The sequence below is a fragment of the Cavia porcellus genome, unplaced genomic scaffold (genome assembly GCF_034190915.1).
Source record: "Cavia porcellus strain 051 isolate PalLab524CR breed Dunkin Hartley unplaced genomic scaffold, mCavPor4.1 scaffold_26, whole genome shotgun sequence".
NCBI lineage: Eukaryota > Metazoa > Chordata > Mammalia > Rodentia > Caviidae > Cavia > Cavia porcellus.
Window position 1 is genome coordinate 40,474,972 of NW_026947509.1, and position 22,254 is coordinate 40,497,225.

Here is a 22,254-nt window from a genome sequence, read left to right on the forward strand (position 1 = left end):
ATTTTTACTACCTTTAAAACAAAACAAACAAACAAAAAAAAAAAAAACAAGGAAGCTCTAAAAAGCATGAAAAGACCAGGGAGAAACTTAAATGTAATTCCACAAAAGACAAAGCCACAGAGACAGAAAGATCAGGATTGCCAAAGGTCTGGGGAAAGACAAACAGGCAGAGCATTGAAGAAGTGGGAGTAAGGAGAACAATTCTATTGGCAGGATAGCACATGCACTTGTCAAAGTCTATAAAATGTACAAACCAACACTGAACCCTAAAGCAAACCACCATCTTAGTGTGACAGTAATGTGGCAATGTTGGTTCATTAACTGTAACAAACGTATCACTCTGCCGTGGGATATTTATGGAGCATGAATCTATGTGCATGGTAGAGCAGGGTATATTTGAGAACTTACTACATTTTCTGCTCAATTCTTAAAAACTTTAAAAAATGATAGCAAAAAATATGTAATATACAAGTTACAATTCTAACCTTTTTTTTTAAATTAAGGAAAGTGGGGATTGAATCCAGAGAGTAATGAGTCTTATTTCCAGTCTTTATTATTTTGAGAGAGGGTGTTGCTAAGTGCTGCTCAGTCTAACTTCCAACTTGCACTCCCACCTTAGCCTAAGTTGTTGGCATAATAGGCACATGCCATGAGACCTAGGCATCATAATTTAGCTCAATGACGTAAGCACCTGCCTGGAAAGCGTTAGATTGTGAGTTCAATCGCTGGTACCAAAAAAATAAAAAAATAAAATAAACACTGTTGCACAACCATCATTTCTATTCATCTTCAGAAGCTTTTCACAATTTCACACTAAAACTCTTGTCATTTTTGTTATGAACCTAAAAACTTATTAAAAATAAATAACTGATTAAATAAGGGACTACATGGATAAAGGAGTGACAGTGAGGATAACAATAAAACTGAAAATTGGAAAGCATGTGAACAAGTAGAAAAGGGTCTAAAGGACTACTCAGACTATGAAATAATAGTTTCTACTCATAAACTCAACTCCTACCTCCACTGACTTTCTTCTGACCCATATGGTACCTTTGCAGCTTGACAGTCTCACCAGTAACTTCTTCTTACCTAAAACTCTCCCCTAGGCAATTTAATACACTTCATGGCTTATAATTGCAAGATACTACCATTTGGGACTTTGCTGAACTCTAGACCTGCATAACCAACTACTAACTTGGCACTTCCTTTGGATGTCTCAATACCACTCAGATCTGGTATTCTCCAAACTTAACCCATGATATGTCCATTACGCCTCCTTAGTAGATCCTCTCTCAATGTTCCCACATCAGTGGTTTGTACCCTCTGCTACGCATTTTCTTGTCAGAAACTCAAGAGTCAAATTGGATACCTTACTACCCCAATATGGATTATCAAAACCTGATGATTTTATGTGCCCTTTTGAATTTGTTGTCCACTTGACTCTCTTATCTGCTCCACAACACAACCTCCCAGTCCAAGGAACTATATTTCCCATCTGAAAAACTGAAAATCTCAACTTACCATTCCAAATCACTTCCTGCTTCTTCCAGTTAATTTTATACCACAAGTCACAGTATTTACAGATTTCAAATCCCATTGTTTTAATATAGAAGCCCTGTTTTCCTCCTCTTAAAATCGTATAATTCCTTTCTTAAAGTCCACAGATCAAGCATGACTGAATGAGTGGTCTGGCTTCAGCATCTTTCTATCTTCTCAAGCACTCAGCTTTACTCAGTCAAATCCTCTTTCCACATTAGTGTCATTCCGTCCACTTCCTGCACTGCCTCTGCATAGGTTCTTTCTTCTGCTAAGAAATCTGTTACAAACCATCTATCAAGATTTATCTTTACTTACTCAAGTAAAATGTTCATGACTTCCTAGACAAAGATGATAAACCTTAGTAAAACTGTATTCTCTGTAGCATTTGTTAAAATTTTGTTTTCAAGGTCAATTAAAGCTTTTCTTCTTTGTGTTATAAACTCCCCAAGGACAGATATCAATGGACACAAAGTAGCTGGTCTTAGTTGCTTTTTACTCCTTACTGAGACAAAATACCTGATACCCAAAGTTGGGAAAGGAAAGATTTATTTCTTATAGTTTGTGGAGGTTTCAGTCCATACTCAGTTGGCTCCAAGGCAGGGTGGCATGGCAAGGCCGCAGTTCATGGTGGCTGCAAACAGCAAGGCAGAAACCAGCAAGAGAGGGAGACACATCTTCTTCCTACTATTACATTACATCCTGGCTCCACCCCTAGGCCAGTGTAGCATTCACACCCCCAATTCAAGTTCTAGATAATGAACCAGTCACAAATGTACAATGCAAATGCATGAGGCCTGGGGGCCACCAACATAAACCATGACAGTAGCCATTCACTACTACTTAACCAAACTAACAAGCAGTGGTGACGTTGGTGAGGCTGTATATATTGCATAATTATTGAACATAATGGATGCATCTCACATATAATGAGTAAAACAAACAAGACACGAACACATGCACTGCATGATTCCACCTTGAAGAAGTTCAACAGGCAGAACTTCATGGGACAGAAATAAGAACTGTGACTATCTTTTAGTGTAAAGTATTTGCACTAAAGAGAGCATTTCTGTGCTCTCTCCTATCCTCACCCATCAGTGGTAGTTGTAAGGAGGTATACTCACTTGGCCACGCAGTGAGGCTGTCTCAACAAGAAAACCCCACAAAAATACATCCACATGCATTCGCTCTTCTGGTTTCTGTAATAGACTGAAAACCTAACCAAACTAGTTGGGCAAAAATTCATTTACTGACATATATGTGGAAAGCTCAGCTGGGCATAGATACACATAAATAATCCTCAATAAGAAATTAAGTGAGGGCTGGGGATTTAGCTTTGCAGTGTAAGCGACTGCCTTGCAAGCGTACAGTTGTGAGTTCGATTCTGGGTACAAAAAAAAGTAATTCAGTGAAACTTTTCATCATTGGAAAGCTGAAAAACATTTTAGCACCCCTTAGAAGTGACCATAAAAATGAGATCACACATCTCAGAGAGCTACAAGTAGGCTTGGCCAGGTTTCAAAAGATAAGCCCCATCAAAAATGCTATGTACCAATATGTAAGGACAGAGACACATCACGCATCTTAAGTACAGAAGTGAAAACAAGTTATACTAGTTTTCAAGTATGAATTTACACTTCCCAATTCTGAAGGCACAAAGATACTTTCCTGGCAATCAAGCATGGTGAGACAGCCTAATCTCAGTACTCTGGGAAGATGAGGCAGTATTCCAACATCAAACTCAGTATGGTCAACTGCACAACCTACCCCTTCCACTGAAACAAAAGAAAAAAAAGGAGGAGGAGCTGGGGCTGTAACTCAATATGAAAATCCTAGGTTCAACACACACTTGTGTCATATGTACTGCACACAGTATTAACAAAAGGTAAGAGGCAGATTCTCTCTGAATTGTAAGTATCTCTGTTTCTTAGATGCACAACTCTACATGGCTTACTTTGAGGTAAATAACATCAAAATTTCATTTAATGACTGTCAACAAAACTCTAGGAAATTCTAGGTAGTCATAAGTAAAAGTTTTAATATCATCAAGCTGACAAGCGTTAGGGGTTAAACAAAATATGCAAGTATCCCCAAGTCATACAAAACCTAATTCATACAGAAACTGTATTTAAAAAATTCTAAGGTCAGGGGCGGAGCAAAGATGGCAGATAGGTAACAGTTGGCTACAGAGGCTCCTTGAGATAGTCAACTTAAAATTCAACATATACAGCATGGAGCCCCGAACAGAGGAAGAGTAATTCTAACAAGAAGAAACTAAGGTGAGAAAAACCAATCAAACATACAATCCTGGCCAGCCACCCCACCGTGCAGCCCTGAGCGCCTCCGGGCTGCCCTCGGCATAACCGAGACAGGTCATCCCCTGGCTGACGCACTCCAGCCGTGGCCTCCGACTCTGTCGCCATGGGCCCACCGGAGGCTGGGGAGTGGAGTGACTGGGCACCCACTGGCTGCTGCCACCCCCACCGCCACCACCGCCTCCCAAGATCCGGGGCACGTCCCAGAAGGTGCGAGGAGAAGGGCGCTTGTGGCATCACAGGCAAGGGACCAGACCTGCTGGGACACACTGCTGCCTTCGCCCTCGCCGCTCATGTGAGGACCCAAGCCCAATGTGCCAGCGCTGAGTGGGGGTTCCCACTGCTGGGGCACCCCTGAGGTCCCTGGGTGGGTGAGTGTGTCTTTGCCACTGCCAGGCCCACAAGGCCGGAGCCCCATGGAGCCGCCGCTGTGAATGGAGCCCAGAGAATCTGCTTCTGAAAACACCTCTTCAGACAATAATCAAAAATACAGAACCAGAACTTTCCGGTTTCCTGCTGTACCTGACCAGCTGCAGGGAATTAGGTCTGCCTGCCTGCGCCCTGAACTCTGGACTGGGCGGCCTGGAATGAGTGTCCTGCATCATCCCAAGCCCCTGGGAAGGAGTTTAAGAAACCTCAGATAACAGCAAATTGGGGAGGGCAGCAAAACCCCAGCCAGCACACTTCAGAAAGACCCTAAGCAATAAGGAGAGAGCCAGAGACTACTTGGAGACACCTGTCTGAAAGAAATCAGAAACATGACAAGAGACAGAAATAAAAAAAAGCCTCCAGCCGCTGACCCTGAAATATAAGCCCAGGAGAGGTAAATACAGAAGATAACCAGTGCAATAATCATGCAATATTAGACACAGCATCAGCGGACATAAAGAAATACCTTCATGACCTCATAGACCAATTTAAAACTGTACTTCTGATCCAAGTGAGGCAAGATATAAAAAGATGAATTAAAGAAATGATAAGCCTCTCCCAAGAGAACACACACAGAAGAATTGAGGAACTCAGAAAAGGAAGAGAAATCATTGATGAAGAATATAAACAAAATCTAGAATACATAAAACAGATCCAAAGAGATTACCAGGAAATTAAAAGCTCCATTGAAAGCTGGCAAAATGCCTTAACACAAACTAAAGTTAGCCTTTTGAAACTTGAAGAGAGATTTATGGTGTGTGATTGTGAAAGAAAAGATCTCTTAAAAATAACAAGGAACCAGGAAGAAACAATTCAAAGGCTAGAAGACAACAAGAGGATTTATAACTTAAGAATAAAAAACGTGAGCAAAGAAGCAGGAATAACTCCAAATGAACTACAAAGAATATCCACAGATATAAATAAGGAAAACATCCCAAGCACAGAAAAAAGAAATGATATCCAGATAAATGAGGCATACAAAACTCCAGCCATCTACAACAAAAATAGATCTACACCCAGACATATAATAATCAAGATACCAGAAATCCGCCACAAGAACAGAATATTAAAAGCAGCCAGAGAAAAGAAGCAGATTACCTACAAGGGAAAAATTATCAAAATAACGACAGACTTATCAACACAAACTCTCAAACTGAGAAGAGACTGGGGGGAAATAGTTCAAGTCCTGAAAGAAAATAACCTCCAACCAAGACTGATGTACCTGGAAAAACTCTCTCAAAATTAATGGAGAAACAAGATGTTTCCAAGACAAGGAGGAACTGTGGGAGTTCATGGCCACCAACCCAACCCTACAAAAAATACTGAAGGACATTCCAGACAAAGAAAGGAAGAAATAGCAGAATTCCAGCAACAGTGGCAGAGAGGCCTCATTGAATGGGGCAGACAGTGGAATGAAGGAGTAAAGTGGACACATAATAGCAGAAGAATAAAATAGCAGAAATGAGGCAAAGACGGTAAGCTATAATCTTTAATATAGATAGTCCTGATACACTAACAAAAAAGAAACACAGGCAGAGTAGATTAGGAGACAGGATCCATCAAGATCCTCTGAATAGGAAATACAATCAACCTGAAAGAGGGTTAATAAACTGAGAGTCAAAGATGAGAAAACAATGCTATATGTGACAGGAAACCAGAGAGAAATAGGGAAAACTCATCCAGCAGCCGCAGATAGATTGGAAAGCTATGACACTTTTGGGCAGTGTAGAACTACATAGCTGGAAGAAAGGAAAACCTTGTGACTTTAGTAAGTAAAGGAGTACAGTTCAAGATCAAGCTCAGGGGTAAAAAGGTTTAGGAACACTCAGATAGATAACAGGTTGGCCCCCTAATCTAAAAACTAAAAGAGCTAGTGGAACCCAAAATATACAAAGCACCCTGAGAAAGGGAAAGGGGAGGAACTGTCTAAAAAATGAAGGCAGAGGACACTGTTAATAGTGTATCAGGATTTAAAAGTCACAGTAGTCTTATTGCTCTGTTTAGTTTGATTATATTTTGTTCCGGTCTATCTACTCATATTAGATTTGAGGGCACAGACAGCTAACCCAAAAATAGCAGGTTATACCACGGTAACTATCCTTAATTTCCTATTAACTTACACTGAATTACTGTATTACTTACATTGTCTTACTATGACTGATCTTATTTGAAAATGGTTTGTTAGACTGCTGTTTAGCCTTGATTGATTTTATTCGAATTTGGTACACTTGATAGTATCAAGTCTAAGAGTTGAGGCAACTACTCTGAAGACAACAAGATGTAAAAGATATCCATTCTGGTTTTGATTATTAACTGCTTTCAAGTCCTACAAAGTCTTCAAAGTTGTGTTTTTATTAAAATAGCTATGTAATGTTATGTTCAATTATATTATGCCTGATGATGTGGACAATTCTATTGAAAATAACAAGAGAAAGCATGGTAACTATTGTATATCACCTAATATTGTGGTTTTATATGTCTTTTTCATTTCATGTTTTTCTAGGAATTTATTTTGTTGTCTTGTTTTGATCTGTTTTTCCCTATATTACAGAAAGGATAGACATACATGTAGAGATTCACACATGGAAAGAATTTCTAAACTATTTACAGAAACAGATTATATAATACACAATGTAATGAACAGATACTCTGAAGAAAAGACACTAAGAAACCCAATGCTAATTTTGTAGCATTATGATATCAAATCTAGCAATACTATCATTCACTGTTCAGACTGATATTAATCTAGTCTCATATGTTCAATTTCAGCATATGTAAAGATAAAGACAGCTAATACAAAGAGACTGAGAAACATTATGGTAGTCATTATTGACTTCCCCAAAATCAGGTCTTGAAGACCTAAAAAGCCTTCATCATCCTGTAATGATTTGATTAGTTCTATAATGTTCAGTATACATGCAATGTATGTGAAGACAAGGTCAAGTATTTGGAAGAAAACTAGGGAAAATAAGATAGTGAAGATCTCCAGTGGACTTGCTTTCAAATCTTTGTTTCTTTAAATTGTTTCCTTATAAACTGTTTTGTTATGTTTAATCTTACCCTCTTTAAGATAAAAAACAAGTGTGCAAGTGTGTAGGACTGATAACCATATTACTAAGTTCTTGTTGGATCATTGAGCAGAACTGTTTGTAGTGTCACTATTTGAATATCACTTTGTATACTTTAATTTTGTAACTCGAGCAACTATTTCTAAGATGACAGTATGTAACTTATCAACTGGTGATTTCTTACTGTTTATTTTTCTGAAATTCTGTATTGTTTCTACCCTTTTTTTTCTCTATTTAAATAAAAACAAAATTCTAAGGTCAAAAGTTGATGGTCTTAATATCAACTTTATAAGTATTAGGTTTCTGAACTATAAAAAATCAGGTAGTTTTCAAATACCAGAAACAATTTTTCCATTTCTTTCACCATTCACAAGCATAAGCATCCATGAAAACTAAACTAGGAGAAGTTGCCAGTATATGACCACTTTAACCTACAGAAAATAGCAAATTCTTATAACTCAATTTTAAAACAAAACATTTTCCTATTTGTGAGGACACAACAGCGAAAAAATGAGCTCCTAGCTGAAAACAGAAGTTATACACATTTTCATTTACAACTTGATATTGAGGGATAATAAGTAAGTAATCGATATAGTGCAAATATTTGGGGACTAACACAAAAGGTTAAGGAGAATAGAAAATACTACAGAAGAATGGTTGCTGCTATTTTATATTGGAGGTCAGGAAAGGCCTCAGTCGTAAAAAATAGTTGAGCAAAATTCTAAAGAAAAAGCAAGTAAATTTCCTGGATTTTTCTACAATGGCAAAATCTCATTGCTACCAAACCTTGAGTATTATAAGAACTTCAGAAAGTTATAGTTGATATGTTGTGTTAACTTGAGAAGTTTATATATAAATTTAACTAAGAGACTCAGCAGGGAGCCAGGATCCTTATTTTGTACAAGAGGAAGGCACAGAGGTGGTATTAGTGCTACACCTACCCTGGGGAAGTGGGTAACCTGCTTCCAATATAAGAGAGAAGGTGTTTGTTTGCCCTTTTTTGCTCTGGCTGCTATCCTAGTGCCATGCCACCCTGCCTTGCAGCCAGGTGATTATTGACTGAAACCTCCAAAAACTGTAAGCTACATAAACCTTTCCTTTCCTAATTTTGGGTGTCAGGTATTTTGTCTCATTAAGAAGAAAAAAGTAACCAAGACACAGGACTACAGCAACATGAAGAAGAAGAGAGAGGTGGGTCTCCTGACCTAGGAAGGCTGTAAGTAAGAACTGAAGCCTGTGTAGAGAGCAGACAAAAAAAAAAAAAAACTTCAATGAAGGAGGAGGCAGCAAGTAGACTCTGGACCCACTACATGGGAGATGGTTCAAACCTATAGATACACGATGACTGCCGGCAGCCCATGGAGACACATGGCAGTAGAAGGAAACACTGAATGTGGAGTACTGCACAGGCTGGTGGTAAGTGCTGCTGGATTAGACATACCACAGAAAAGGGTACAATCAAGAGCCATCTTGGAGAGGGGCCAACCAAGTTTGGAACTCAGAACAACTGCTGGCTCCAGCTAGTAGCTCCTTGCTCAGTTAAAGCCCACAGAGGGTACACTGACTGCTGAGGTTAAATGGGTTTGTTACCAACAGAAACCAGCCGGAACTTCAGGGTAAATAAAGGAGCAGGCTCACTGAGATTATCCAGTACCCTGCCATAGATCCAATGCTGACTTTCTGGAATAAAATCATTGAGGACCTACACACTCTCTCTCCACGTGCTATCTACCAGTGACAGCAGAGACAAATGGATGTGGACCTTTTTTTCTTCTGTTTTCTTGTATTTCTTTGGTTTTGCTCTTCATTGTTTGATCTTGTTTTTGTGTGAATATTTTTGTGCTTATTGTTGTTTCTTTTCTTTTTCTTGTCTGTATTCTATACCACTTTCCCAAAGTGTGCACAAGTCTCCTTTATGCTCCTGTCTTGGTTCTCATCTCTTCCTCTTCTTCTATTTCTCTTTTTTCACCTAACCTCTTCTAAATTTCCTTCTCTGAGGGTAAAACTGGCATAATGAGGTATTATTTACTGCAAACAATTTCCTAGTTTGTCTAGTTCACATGGTTAAGGGTGGCAAATTAATGGTTAACTCAGTTTGACATTTTCTAAACTGTGTCTGATGTTATTGATATTGCCGATATTTTAGCAAAGTGACATAGGTGTTCTCCCTCATTGTTCTTCCTTCTATACCAAGACTGAGATTGCCTAAGGGTCACAGAACAGAACTGCACTGGTACCAAAGAACCAGGGGCTAGGTCAAGCAGGCAGCAACTTCTCATCTCCAACAACTGAAGTGGCAAGATTTTGTAATTATGACTCAAAATTCAAAAATCAGCTACACCTAGAAGACACCTCTGAGAAGCACTCATTTCCTAAATAAAGTAGCAATAAAGTAACTCAGTATAGGCAATTTATAAGCAACAAATCAAGAATTAAACTTTTAAAAAAAGAAGAAACGAAAATGAGAAGACACTTAAAACGCAACCCCAGACATCCAGATCACCAAAGGCAAACTCAGGGGGCAGCGAGGTGAGACAATCCAAAACTACCCACCCGGCCTCTCTGAAGTAGTAACAACAAAGCAATGAATGAGGCTCTAGGAAAAAAAATTAAATCATAAGTAACTTCTCAGATGAACTAGAGATAGGGACTACAACAAAAAACATGCTTTGTAACTCTAGAGCAGAAACAGAGATGAAAATAGGAGCTTAGGAAAGTAACAGAAATCATGAATGTAAACACAGGAAAGAAATGGAATCCATAAAACAGATTCAAGCAGATATCCTGAAGACTAAAAAGTCCACTGAAAGTATCTGCAGCAGGACAAATCAATATGAGGACAGAATCTCATGCACTAGCGATCATTAAAAAAAATTCTTAAAAATAGCAAGGGACGATGACATATCAATCTAGTAGCTGCTAATGACACAAAGTAGAATAACGTAAGATTGACTAGAGTCAATGAAAAGCAAGAGATAGAACAAATGAAAAAAAAAAAGAAAAGAAAACCTGTTCATAAATGTCAAGGTAGAAAACTTGCCTTGCAGGCAAAAAGAATCTGATATACAGATAAGTGAGACACACAAAACTCCATTTAGCTATCATTTAAAAAAACAAAACAAAACTACAGCAAGGCATATAGTAATTAAAATTCCAGAAACAACACAAGAACAGAATATTAAAAGCTGTTAGAAAAAAGAAACATATCACATATGAAGGAAAACCCTTCAAAATCACAGCTGACCTCTTAACACAAACCCTCAAAAAAAAAGGATAGCATGGAGTGAAGTGTTTCAAGTTCTAAAAGAAAACCACCCACCCAGATTTATGTAACCCACAAAACTATGGAGCAATCAAAATTGGTGGAGCAATAAGACACTTTCATGACAAAAACCTGAGGAAATTCATGAACATAAAACCAGGAATCCAGAATATTCTGAAGAACATTCTAGAACAACATTCTAGGAGTCACTCTAGAAAGGATTGCAACTCTATGAACCCAAGGAGCATGAATCCATCAGTCAAACAAATAAACAGAGGGAGAGAAGAAAAGGGGATCAACAGGAAACTAACAAAGATAAGTCAATACATATCAGTTAAAACCATCAATGTTAATGGTCCCAATTAACCAAGCAAAAGAACCAGACTGGCAGGATGGATCAAGACACAAGATGCAACAACATGCTACATACAAAAAACAATTTAATTCCAAAACAAATTCACACAACAAAAGTGAAAAGATAGAAAACAACACTCTACTTAAGAGGAACTCAGAAAAAAGCTGGGGTAGCTATCCTACTTGCAGACAAAGTGAATTTCAAGCCAACAGGGTTAAGAGAGACAAGGAAGGTCACTACATCCTTGAAAGGGAAACAATCCAAAAGGAAGAAATATGTATGCAACAAATACCAATGCACCCCACTACACAAAACAAGTATTAACAGACATGAAAAATCAAATGGGCACTAAAACAATGGCATTGGAGAGCTGAGGGTTTAGCTCCGCAGCACAAGCACCTGTCTGGCAAGTGCAAGGTCATGAGTTCAACCCCAGCACAAAAACAAAAACGAAAAACAAGTCCATTGGAGGACCTCACTATCCCATTGTCACAAATACATGAACTAGACAAAAACATCATTGATGAAATGTTAGAACTAAATCAGACATTTTCAATTTTTTTAAAGAGAACAAAACAAGATAAAACAGAATAAAGCCAATCAAAACAAAACAGTGAAAGTGATACAGAACTTCAAAAAAAAGTACTAGGAAATCAACAATGGCTACACCTAATGCCTTTTCTTGTCTTCAAAATAGTTGACCATATTATCAGACATAATAAAATCAAACACAACAGAACAGGATAAAATCAAAACTAAACAATCAAAATGATATAGGACTTTAAAACAAGATAATAGGGAACAATGGCTACCACCTTCAGAAGGAAATCCCCCAGTTGCTGTACTGCATATTATTACTCTGAATAAATGCTCAGACTACCAGCTTTAGGCCTGCAAAGTCAATCAAACAACACAGGCAGTAAATTGTTTTTTTACGTTAGTGGCTATCATCTTAGCCTGTGTTTGTCTGAATCAGCCAAAATCAAACTTCTGGAGAAATGGACTTGGTGGATGTCTGTAGTATTATACTCTTCAACATCAGAAAACACATTCTTCTCAGCTACACACAGAATATTCTACAAAAGAGAACACCAACTAGCTCAGAGAACATGCATAAATAAATTCAAAGGAATTGAAATTATCCCATGCATATTATCAGACCACAGGCCAATGAAATTAGAAATGGGAAAAGAAATCACAAGAACTTCATAAACACTCAAGGAAATTAAGTAACATCCTCCTGAACACCAATGGGACACAGCTGAAATGAAAGAAGAAACCAAGTTTCTACAATTAAACAATAATGACAATACAACATACCAGATCTTATGGGATGTAATGAAAGCAGTCCTACAAGGGAAATTTGTATCAGTAAATACCCATATTAGGTAAACAGAGCACGCTAAAATAATTTTGAACCTCAAACTTCTAAAAAGAGAAGAGGAGGCCATGCCCAAAGCTTGTACAACAGAGGAAATTATGATCAGAGCAGAAATTAATGCAACGGAGACCAAAACAACACAAATAATCAGTGAATCCAAGAATTGGTTCTGTAAAAAATAAAATAAAATAAAAGTTGGTTCTGTAAAAACTAAAACAAGCCAACCTTGGGAAAAAAATAAAAAGAGTCAAATCCACAATCAGGAATGGGAAGGATGAAATCACAAAAGATCCTGCAGAAATGCACAATCTATATTTTAATAGAATGAAAATGTACAGATGAAATGGACAGATTCTTAGATACATACGAATTACCAAAGCTGAATCAAGATATAAAAATCCTAAATAAACTAATAGCAATCAATGAAATTTATGGTGGAATTAAAAACCTTCTAAAAGGGGCCTGCAATATGGCTCAGCAGTACAGCACCTGCTTGGCAAGTGCAAAGTCTTGAGTTTAATTCCCAGTACCACCAAAAATAAAAAATAAAAACTTACCAACAAAGAGAAGCCCAGGCCCTGACAGACTCACTGCTGAATTTTATACGAAATTTAGAGAAGACCTAATACCATCACTTCTCAAGCTCTTTAATGAAGTGAAAGGGAAGCAATATCTCTAAATTTATTACTGGAAGCAAGCATTATCCTGATACCAACACCAGAGAAGGACCCAACTAAGAAAAAGAACTATAGGCCAATCTTCCTAATGAACATAGATGTAAAAATCCTTGATGAGATACTGACAAAAAAAAAATGCAACAAAATGAAGATTATATACCATGACCAAGTAGGATTCAACAGGAATGAAGGGGCTGGTTCAACATATGTAAATCAGTAAATGTAATACACCATATTTACAGGGCCAAGGGCAAAAACGATATGATCATCTCAACAGATGCTGAAAAGGCTTTTGACAAAGTGCAACACTCATTCATAATAATAAAAACCTTTCAGAAAATTGGAATAGACGGTCTTTACCTAATCTGATTAAAAACCATCTATGACAAACTGAAAGCTTTTACTCTAAAATCAGGAACAAGATGAGAATATACACTGTCACCATTCTTATTCTACATAGTTTCAGAAACTTTAGCCACACTAATTAGGTAAGAAAAAGAAATAAAAGGAATAAAGACAGGAAGCAAGAAGTTATATTATCGCAAGAAGTTAAATTATCATTATGTACAGATAATAATATACATAGGAGAGCTGAAAACACCAAAAGACTTCTTCTAGATTTAATAACCAAATTCAGCAGTGTAGCTGGATACAATGTCAACACTCAAAAATCAATGGCCTTAAAACAAAAAACAAAAAAAAAAACAGCCTTCCTGTATACAAATAACAAATTTGTTGACAAACAAATTTGGGAAACAACACCTTTCACCACAGCAATCAAAAAAAGAATCAATTTAATGAAGGAAGTAAAAGACCTCTACATTAAAAACTATAATACACTCACAAAGGAGATTGAACAGTGTATCAGAAAATGGATTGATATCCCTTGCTCTTGGTTAGGAAGAACCAGTATAGTGAAATGGCTTTCAAAGTTGTTATATAGATTTAACACAATTTTGATCAAAATTGCAACAGTATATCAGGGAAAGGAAAGAGGGGAAAAGTCAAAAAAAAAAAAAAAGAAAGAAAGAAAAGAAAAACATGAAAAAAAGGCTTTTTGTAAATGGGAGGGGAAGGGAGTGTTTAAAGGAAGGATAGGGCAATGGGAAAAAAAAGAAACAAGTTTTATCATGTGGAGGTACAAATTTTCTATGATGATGTGTGATCATTATGTATAGCTATATATCTAAAATGTAACAATATTTGATTAAAAAAGAAAAATACAATTATAGCCCCAATCAAAACTTGTAAACTGTCAATCCATATCTGACAAATACATGCCACCAAAACTGTCATTGTTGCTTACAATTCTTATTCTACAAGAAACACAAGTTACACGTAAATAATTTGCTATAATTTAGAACTAAACTGTGCTGACAGTCTACGTGTTAAAGGCCTGGTCCAGAACACAGCATTTTGAAAGCTGGAGAACCTCTATGGGTCAGGGCCTAGTGGAAGTTAGATTACTGGGAATGTACCAATATTGGAGACCCAGTCCCTTTCTCTTTTCACCTTCTGCTGCCATGAAGTGAGTAGCTTCCTTCACCACGTTTTCTACCGTGATGTGTCGCCTTATCCCGGGCACAAAAGCAATGGCACAAGCTAAGTCTTAAAGCCTCCAAGACTGCATGCCAAAAGTAACCCCTTGTTCCTCACAAGTTTGATCTAAGGTAGCATTTTGTTTCAATGCAACGTTAACTAACATACTTTTAAAATCTGTACTTTTCATCTAACGATATCTATGTTTAAGGACATATAAAATTAAGCAATTTATTCTCACATCTTTTGAAGAACCTGGGCCATCACAACCCCATTCGTTAAATCTTCCACAGTCTGGCATGGTGTATCCACATTAAATGTCTGAATCTGAAAGGAAAAAAGATTCTATGGTTAAACTATATAAAGATTTCTTAGGGTCTTATGTTTTTTGGTGATGAGGTATCTCATTTTGTGCATTGGGATAAATTTTTAAAAAGAAAACAATTGGAAACTTCTTACCAGAAGCAGATAATCAGTAAAATTTCTGAAAGAAAACTGGTAGATACCAGATGACTTTACACCAACAATTCTACTCAAGGATATCTAAGAAAATTATGGTCACTAGCCCTTCTACCAATAACTAACTCAGTGATATAAACAGGGAAGAAAAAAAGGTAGACCAAAGAAACTCAGCAAGATGCTTCTGGGACCCAAAAGTCCATCTCTTCATGTAAGTAAGGCTGTGCTGCCTCAATTGCTGTAAGCAGTCACCTTAACACCTACTATGGAATGAGGCAGTTTGATCAGGTCAGGAGAAGAGACAAAATTAAATCTTTGAGATAAAAATGGAACCACTGAAATTAAAAAGCTTGAAGCTTTCTATTTCATGAGATATATCACTCTACTGTTTAAGACTAGATAAGTTGGGATTTCTGTTATTCAGAGCTCAAGTATATTTATATAGATGTAGAAATCATATTTACTATGGTTAGGTTGGATATTCACATTCATTCTGTTTTTAAATATATTCTAAAGCAGAACTTTGCACTTGTCAAATACAATGTGGCTGAAAAATTTAAGGAAATATAGCTCAGCAAACACTGATAATTATCCAGTAGTTCAATCTGAATTTAGAAGGAAATTACAACAAATAAACAGACACAGGCTTTCCCCTCACAGACAGACCTTACAGTTTAGTGAAACAGTATTCCAACAATAGCAAGCACAAAGATTAAAAGTAAGAATGTGATACAATCTAGAATTACACATAGGTCCATCTGGTATATATAGGGGGTGATGAGAGTTGCATCGAGAGGTTGGATAGGGAGAAGCACCAATGCAAAAGATTTTAAACAGGAAAGTGAGGTTATGAGATCTGTACTGAATAAAAATTATACTGGTTCTAATATGGAGGCAAAGGTAGGAGGACCCCACTACCTATGTAAACACAGATGAAGTTAATGTGTCTTTTTCATTTATTTATTGATTGATTGATACCGGAGATCAAACTCATGACCTCGCATTTGCCAGGCAGGCGCTTGTGCCACTGAGCTAAATCTCCAAACATTTCATTTATTGCGTTAGGGGGAAGAAAAAAGAGCAATGCTCTGTTGAAATGTACACATACTTTCAAACTTTTGATAAATATTGCCAAATATCATCTCCTCATAATTTACATACTAGAGTCTTATGGATAATGACAGTTATGATGGCAGACGCCAAGGGAATTATCCTAAAGTTTCACAAGCAGGTGTAGCACTGCATGCTTTTATAATCCTAGCTACTCAGGAGGGAGAAGTGGAAGGATTTAAAATTTGGGACCAGCCTAGGAAACTTAGTGAGACACTGTCTCAAAATAAAAAGGGGCGGGGCTGGGGATTTAGCTCAGCGGTAAGCGCCTGCCTCGAAAGCAGGCAGTCGTGAATTCGATCCCTGGTACCAGTAAAAAACGAAAAAGCCAAAAAAAAAAGAAAGAAAGAAAGAAAAAGGGGTAGGGATGTAGCCAGTGGTGAAACATTTTGGGCTCACTCTCCCTTACCAAAAAAAGAAAAAGTCCTCATAAAAGATACTTTTTACTTAGGTAAATATTTTGAGAGATGTGATAAGTAAGGTCTCAACTAAAATAAGTATAAATTCAATAAAAAAATTAATAGTAATTCAGGCATGTGGCATACATCTTTAAGTTCCAGCTACCTGGAAGCCTGAGTCTGAGGGACACCTGGACAAATTAGCAAGAATTAAAAAAAAAAAAAAAGAAAAAGAAAAAGCAGCCACCTGTAATCCCAGCACTTGGGAGGCTGAGGCAGAAGGATCCTTGTGTCCTTGTGTCCTTGAGTTCAAGAGCAGTGGGGGTACAAAATGAGCTCAAGCCCAGCCTGAACGGCATAGTGAGACCCTGTCTCAAAAAAGACAAAAAAAAAAAAAAAAAAAAAAAAAAAGGAATAGATGCACAAATGGAAGAAACAACCATCATCTATTAGAACTGATTTGGGACTTCATTCTATATGGAGCTGCCTCCTCATAATTTTCCAAGAAATAAAGTACCTGCTTTCATTTTTATAGCTGCTAAATTAATGGACCCTTATTTTAAAATTGTCATGCCATTAGAGATTTGACTAGAGGGAAAAAGCAGTGATGGACAACTCTCTTTCATCTCACACTAACCATACTCCAAGGCCACAGACAGAATAAGCCCCAATGAATACTTCTGTGAACCCAATGAATTCTAATTCCCCATCTTATTTCTAATTTGTCATGTAATCACAGATATCTCACCTCATTAGGGGCTGTGAGGGGGGCACTGATTGAACCCAGGCTTTTTAATTGAGCTATATCCCTGCCCTTTAGAGACAAGGTCTCCATAAATCACTAAGTTGCCTAGGCTGGGCCTGAGCCTGTGAAACGCCTACTTAAGCCTCCCACAGTGCTAGGATTACAGGCATGTATCATCAGGCTGTGCTAACCTCATCTCTCTTAGTATTAACTTTCCTATATAAAAATGGAGAAAAATACCTTAGGATGGAAGGAGGAAAGAGCACATATTAGCTATTCTGAAAACATACATAGGTATGCATGAGAATCATTTGGAAAATTCTGATTTTCAAAATATGCATTTTTTAGCTCCACCTACGGAATCAGAATCTCTGTACATTGGTGCACAGGGAGCTGGAAATTTATTTTTTGTTTTGTTTTATTTACAAGGTCTCACTACATAGTTCAGGCTAGCCTCAAACTCATGGTAATTCTCCTGCCTCAGCTCCCAATTATTGGTACTCTGTAGTGCGATACCATGCTCAACTGGGGGTATCTTTCTTTTTTAAATAAGATAAAACCAAGGAAAATCGAACAGAATAAAATCAATTGAAACAAACCAGTGTAAGTGATACAGGACTTCAAAATAATATGAAATCAACAATAGTTACCATAATGCCTCCTGTTGTCTTCAAAATAGCTGCAGATACCTTCAGACACAGTAAAAATCCAACAGAACAAAATAGAATAGAACCAATAAAAACAAAACAATGAATGCAAAAAAAAAAAAAAAAAGACTTCAAAACAAGACAATTGTAAACTCAAAATGGCTACCATAATGTATCTTGCTATCTTTGAAACAGCTGCCAATGCTATTGGATACAACAAAATCAAAACAAAACAAAAAAAGAACAAAACTCAAACCAAGAAAACAGGAAATGAAACAGGACTTCAAAACAAGACAACAGGGAATTAACAATGACTACCACCTTCAGAAGGGATTCCCTTCTTAGATGCCACACTGCAAACTGCTATCCTCTCAACAGCTATCGTATCTGTTTCTCTGCATCAGTCTGTCATTATCGGGGGTTGGAGATTGGGGGTAGGGTGGAGGGTGCTTGCTGGAAGGGCTGGGGTCTGTGTGTCCCCCCACTGGCAGCATCAGTACAGGACACTGATTCTCAAAGAGGTGAGTCTTTGTGCTCACCCCCCACAGTCTGGGGATGGCAGAATGGCGCTGACAGGAAAGGCATGGGTCTGCCCCATTGTGGCTTCCTGCACATGACATGGAAATCTATTTAACAAGTTCATCAAATAATTCTTATGTAGCTGAGTGCTGGTTTAGCATTTGGAATTTCCTCATCCAAAGCACTACCAAATGAAACGAACAGAAGATGATCATCCCCTACCCCTAAAATGCAAATGATTCAATCTAGGCCTTTACACTCTAGCTCACTACATCCGCACCAGGAAGAAAAATCAGAAAACTGCCTCTGGCTAATCAGAAAAACACTTCAGTAAAGTAATTTAAAGGGTAATTTAGTTCTATGACTAAATGTGTTTTTCTTAACAGTCAGAGAAAGCTAAATTTTCATTTCTGATTTTAATAGGTGCTTCAAAGCAATTATTTTCTTGTATTAGCCCTTGAGACATAGTTATCTATAAAGGCTAGACAACATCCACCTGTGCTTTGAGAGGACCATGAAGATTTTCACATGGATTATAGCACAACCTGTGACTCTACCAAAAACCAGAGAACTGCACACTTTCAAGGAATGAAGTATATGCCATGTCAGTTATCTCAATTTCAAAAACATCTATCACCTATCAATTCACTGAGCTATCTACCAAGCATTTTAGGAAAGCAATACAGTATAATTTGAAGATAAATGCACTTAACTTCATTAAGGCACACAATTCTACCTGAAGAGTCACAACCTTCACACATTACACAAGCTGTAATTCCAAAAAGCTTTATCAATACCACCCAATTTACGCTTCCCCTTCCCCAACAAAAAAGTATGAGTAGTAATCGTGAGAACTTCTGGAATTAGCAAGGTCATTACAGTGGTTTTTAACCAGGGATGATTTTACTCCTTAGTAGACTTTTTTAACTGTTAGAGGTATCAACGTTTACTAGCTAGATTTATAAGCTGTGTTACTAATAAATGTCCTACAATATACACTATAGCACTCACAACAGTTAATTATCCAGCCCAAAATGTCAAATGGTGATAAGCGTAAAAACCCTGACCTGGAGAAGTGGTTTTCCAAATGTGGTCCCCAGGTCAAATCACCTGAAAATGCAACAGGAAGGCAAATTTTCAGGCTACGCTCCAAACTGAAGAAATAAGAAACCCTGGCTCCACACCCAGCAATCCATGTTTCAAGTAAAGATAATGCCATCAATGTAAGTGCATGAGACCCACTGGCAGGGTTAGCAATCTTAGTAGCAAACATGAACACAATTCTTACAAAGAAGTGTAGTCTGAAATAAAATCAGCAACTCAACCCAGGTATTCAAGTTTAGAAGCTGTACTTTGAACCATCATGCTTTACTGACACTTTTTTAAAGTACTAAAACCTTTATACATGAGAGATTTCTTTGTTAATCTACTAGAAAAATCAGCTCTATTGGCAGGATAGAGTTAGGTAGAGTCGAGAGAATCGCATGGGATACCACCATAATTGTATCACTCACACTTCTATATACTAGCATGCATTTTATAGGCTCCCAAATAAATAGTATGAAAATCATTAGGGTATGTTAAGGTTGTTGGTTTCTCTCACAAGTGCACTAATCCTATATGATAATGCTTTTTCCACTTAGCTTCTTCTCATGAACCGGTAGCATTCTATATTTTGTTTTTCAGTTTCTAAAACCTGGTTAAAGCTTGGCTCGTGGAAGATGGACATGGTGGCACACATGTAATCCCAGCACTCAGGAGGCTGAGGCAAGAGGATCACTACAAATCCAAGATCAGCCTGGGCTACAAAGTCAGTTCAAGGCCAGTCTGAACTGCATAATGAGACCCTGTCTCAAAAGCCAAAAAACAAACAACCACAAAAACAACTTGGCCAGAAATTTATCTTAGCAGTAGGGCTTAGCACACAGAAGACCTTAGGTTCAATCGCCAGCCGTGCAAAATAAAGAAAATAAACCATGTGAAAGTGCAATCTTTTCACTGAGATTGTTATAATTCAAGAAATTAGATTTCAACATTTAACAGGCAAGACAGACTTTTCTTAACAAGTAGAAATAAATTCTGATTCAGAAGGTGGGAGCATAAGTTCAATGGAAATGTTTAAGCACATCAGGCTGAACCAGCTTAACCACATACACTGATGGAGAACTGAAGCTTGAGATGCATTCCATTTGCAGGATTACTTTGTCTATTTGTAGTACTCCTCTTTCAACAAAAATCTAAAATAACATTTCAGGCTCTGGCAATTTATTGAACATTATTTGGGGTAAAAGATACAGTTCCAGAGGACTGAATTCTACACAAGTGACTTAAGAGTCATCCCTTTTATGCATCTAAGCTTTCATTATTTTAGCCACTTACAGTGGAAGAATGTCTAAAATGTACTATACACAGTTCTCCTGTCCCAAACTGAATGTTGTACAGTGAAATAAACTTCTATTTCCTGTTCAGGATTGTTAAGTATGACACTCTCTATAACTGAATATGGAAGCTCCAGAGACATAGTCAGCTGGCAGCCAAAGACTGAGTCACCCTGATTAAACTTCACCACGTGGGTCTTCTCTGTCATTGACAGCTGTCTGTATTTTTGCTGAGTGCTGCAGTTACCTTCCTACCATGTGCTAAAGAAAAAAAAAAAAAAAAAACAGAAAACAAAACAAAACAAAAAAACCCCTCCACAACCAAATTGAATGAGTTTACTTAAAATAGAGCAAATTATTCTAAATGAAGAATCTTCACTTTGGAGGTGTACTGTATACATTTTTCCTTATATTTGGCTTTGGAATTGTGTTCAGCATTTATCTGATCTCTAGACAAAAAGAGCACTACTAGACGAAAACACAAATGCTCAACTATCTCAAATACTATTCATATAAATATTTATTCTTTTAATGACAGCCAAGAGAAAAAGTACTTAAGTCAACTCAATTTTCAAACATTTCAATGATTTCAAATGTTTCCAAATCTGAGAATCGTATATCATTGTATAGAACCAGCCCTCCAGTTTTGTCTTCAATAATCTCTAATCTCCAGAAATTTTCTTTGATAACGGTTTCCAGTCATTATTTCAGAAAGCCTATTTTATAAGACCATACCATCTGTCTTTTGCAGCTAATAAAGTGGATTATTCTTGCTTCTGGATTTTGCAACTAGTTCTAAATAAATTCCCTATTTTCTGTTATAAACCCTTCAAATTTCCCTCTGTGATTTTTCCTCTACTATTCTTTAGCATTCTCACTCAAATAACTGCACCATCACCATTTTCCAGCTGCTCTTCAAACACATCTATTTCTATGACTTTTCTTTCTAGACTTTAAACAATGTAACAATTCAAGAGTTATCTTTGCCTTCTTTTCCTTTTTTCTAGCATTGAGCAAGGCACCACTGTACAGATCCAATAATGCAGTACTGAAGAGCCTCAGCTTTCTGCCTACAGCCTCTCCCAGATCTGTTCCTTCCATAAAACACAAAGTACCCCCTCTTGTCAAACCTTGCATCATCTCTTCTGAAACACAGCTTCTATTTCCGTCCCTTAAGTTAGAACCTATTCAAGTTGGTTGTCTTGGTTGGATAAATGTGAATAACCTGAAATCCCAAGAACGATCTAATATAACAGATCAAGCTCTACCATTACATATATTTTAAGTTTCAGGAGACAATTTTATTTGCGACCTATCCATGTAACAAAAACCTCAAGACTTTTTCAAAAATTACATTTGCTACAACCAACCAAAGGTGATGCTTCTCAAACCTGTCCAGCAAAGTGCTTTTCTGCAGCGGGGAGAGTGAACTGAAC

At 37.3% G+C, this 22,254-nt stretch overlaps 1 protein-coding gene across 2 annotated transcripts in view; it reads right to left on the bottom strand.

Moving 5' to 3' along the window:
- Hook3 (hook microtubule tethering protein 3) overlaps nucleotides 1-22,254 on the bottom strand; it is a 116,852-nt gene that overhangs the window by 93,054 nt on the left and 1,544 nt on the right. For both annotated transcript variants that reach the window (XM_013157500.3, XM_003474624.5), the window contains exon 2: nucleotides 14,804-14,889. In XM_013157500.3, coding sequence (XP_013012954.1) covers nucleotides 14,804-14,889 — 86 coding nt within the window. The remainder of the gene's footprint in view (nucleotides 1-14,803; nucleotides 14,890-22,254) is intronic.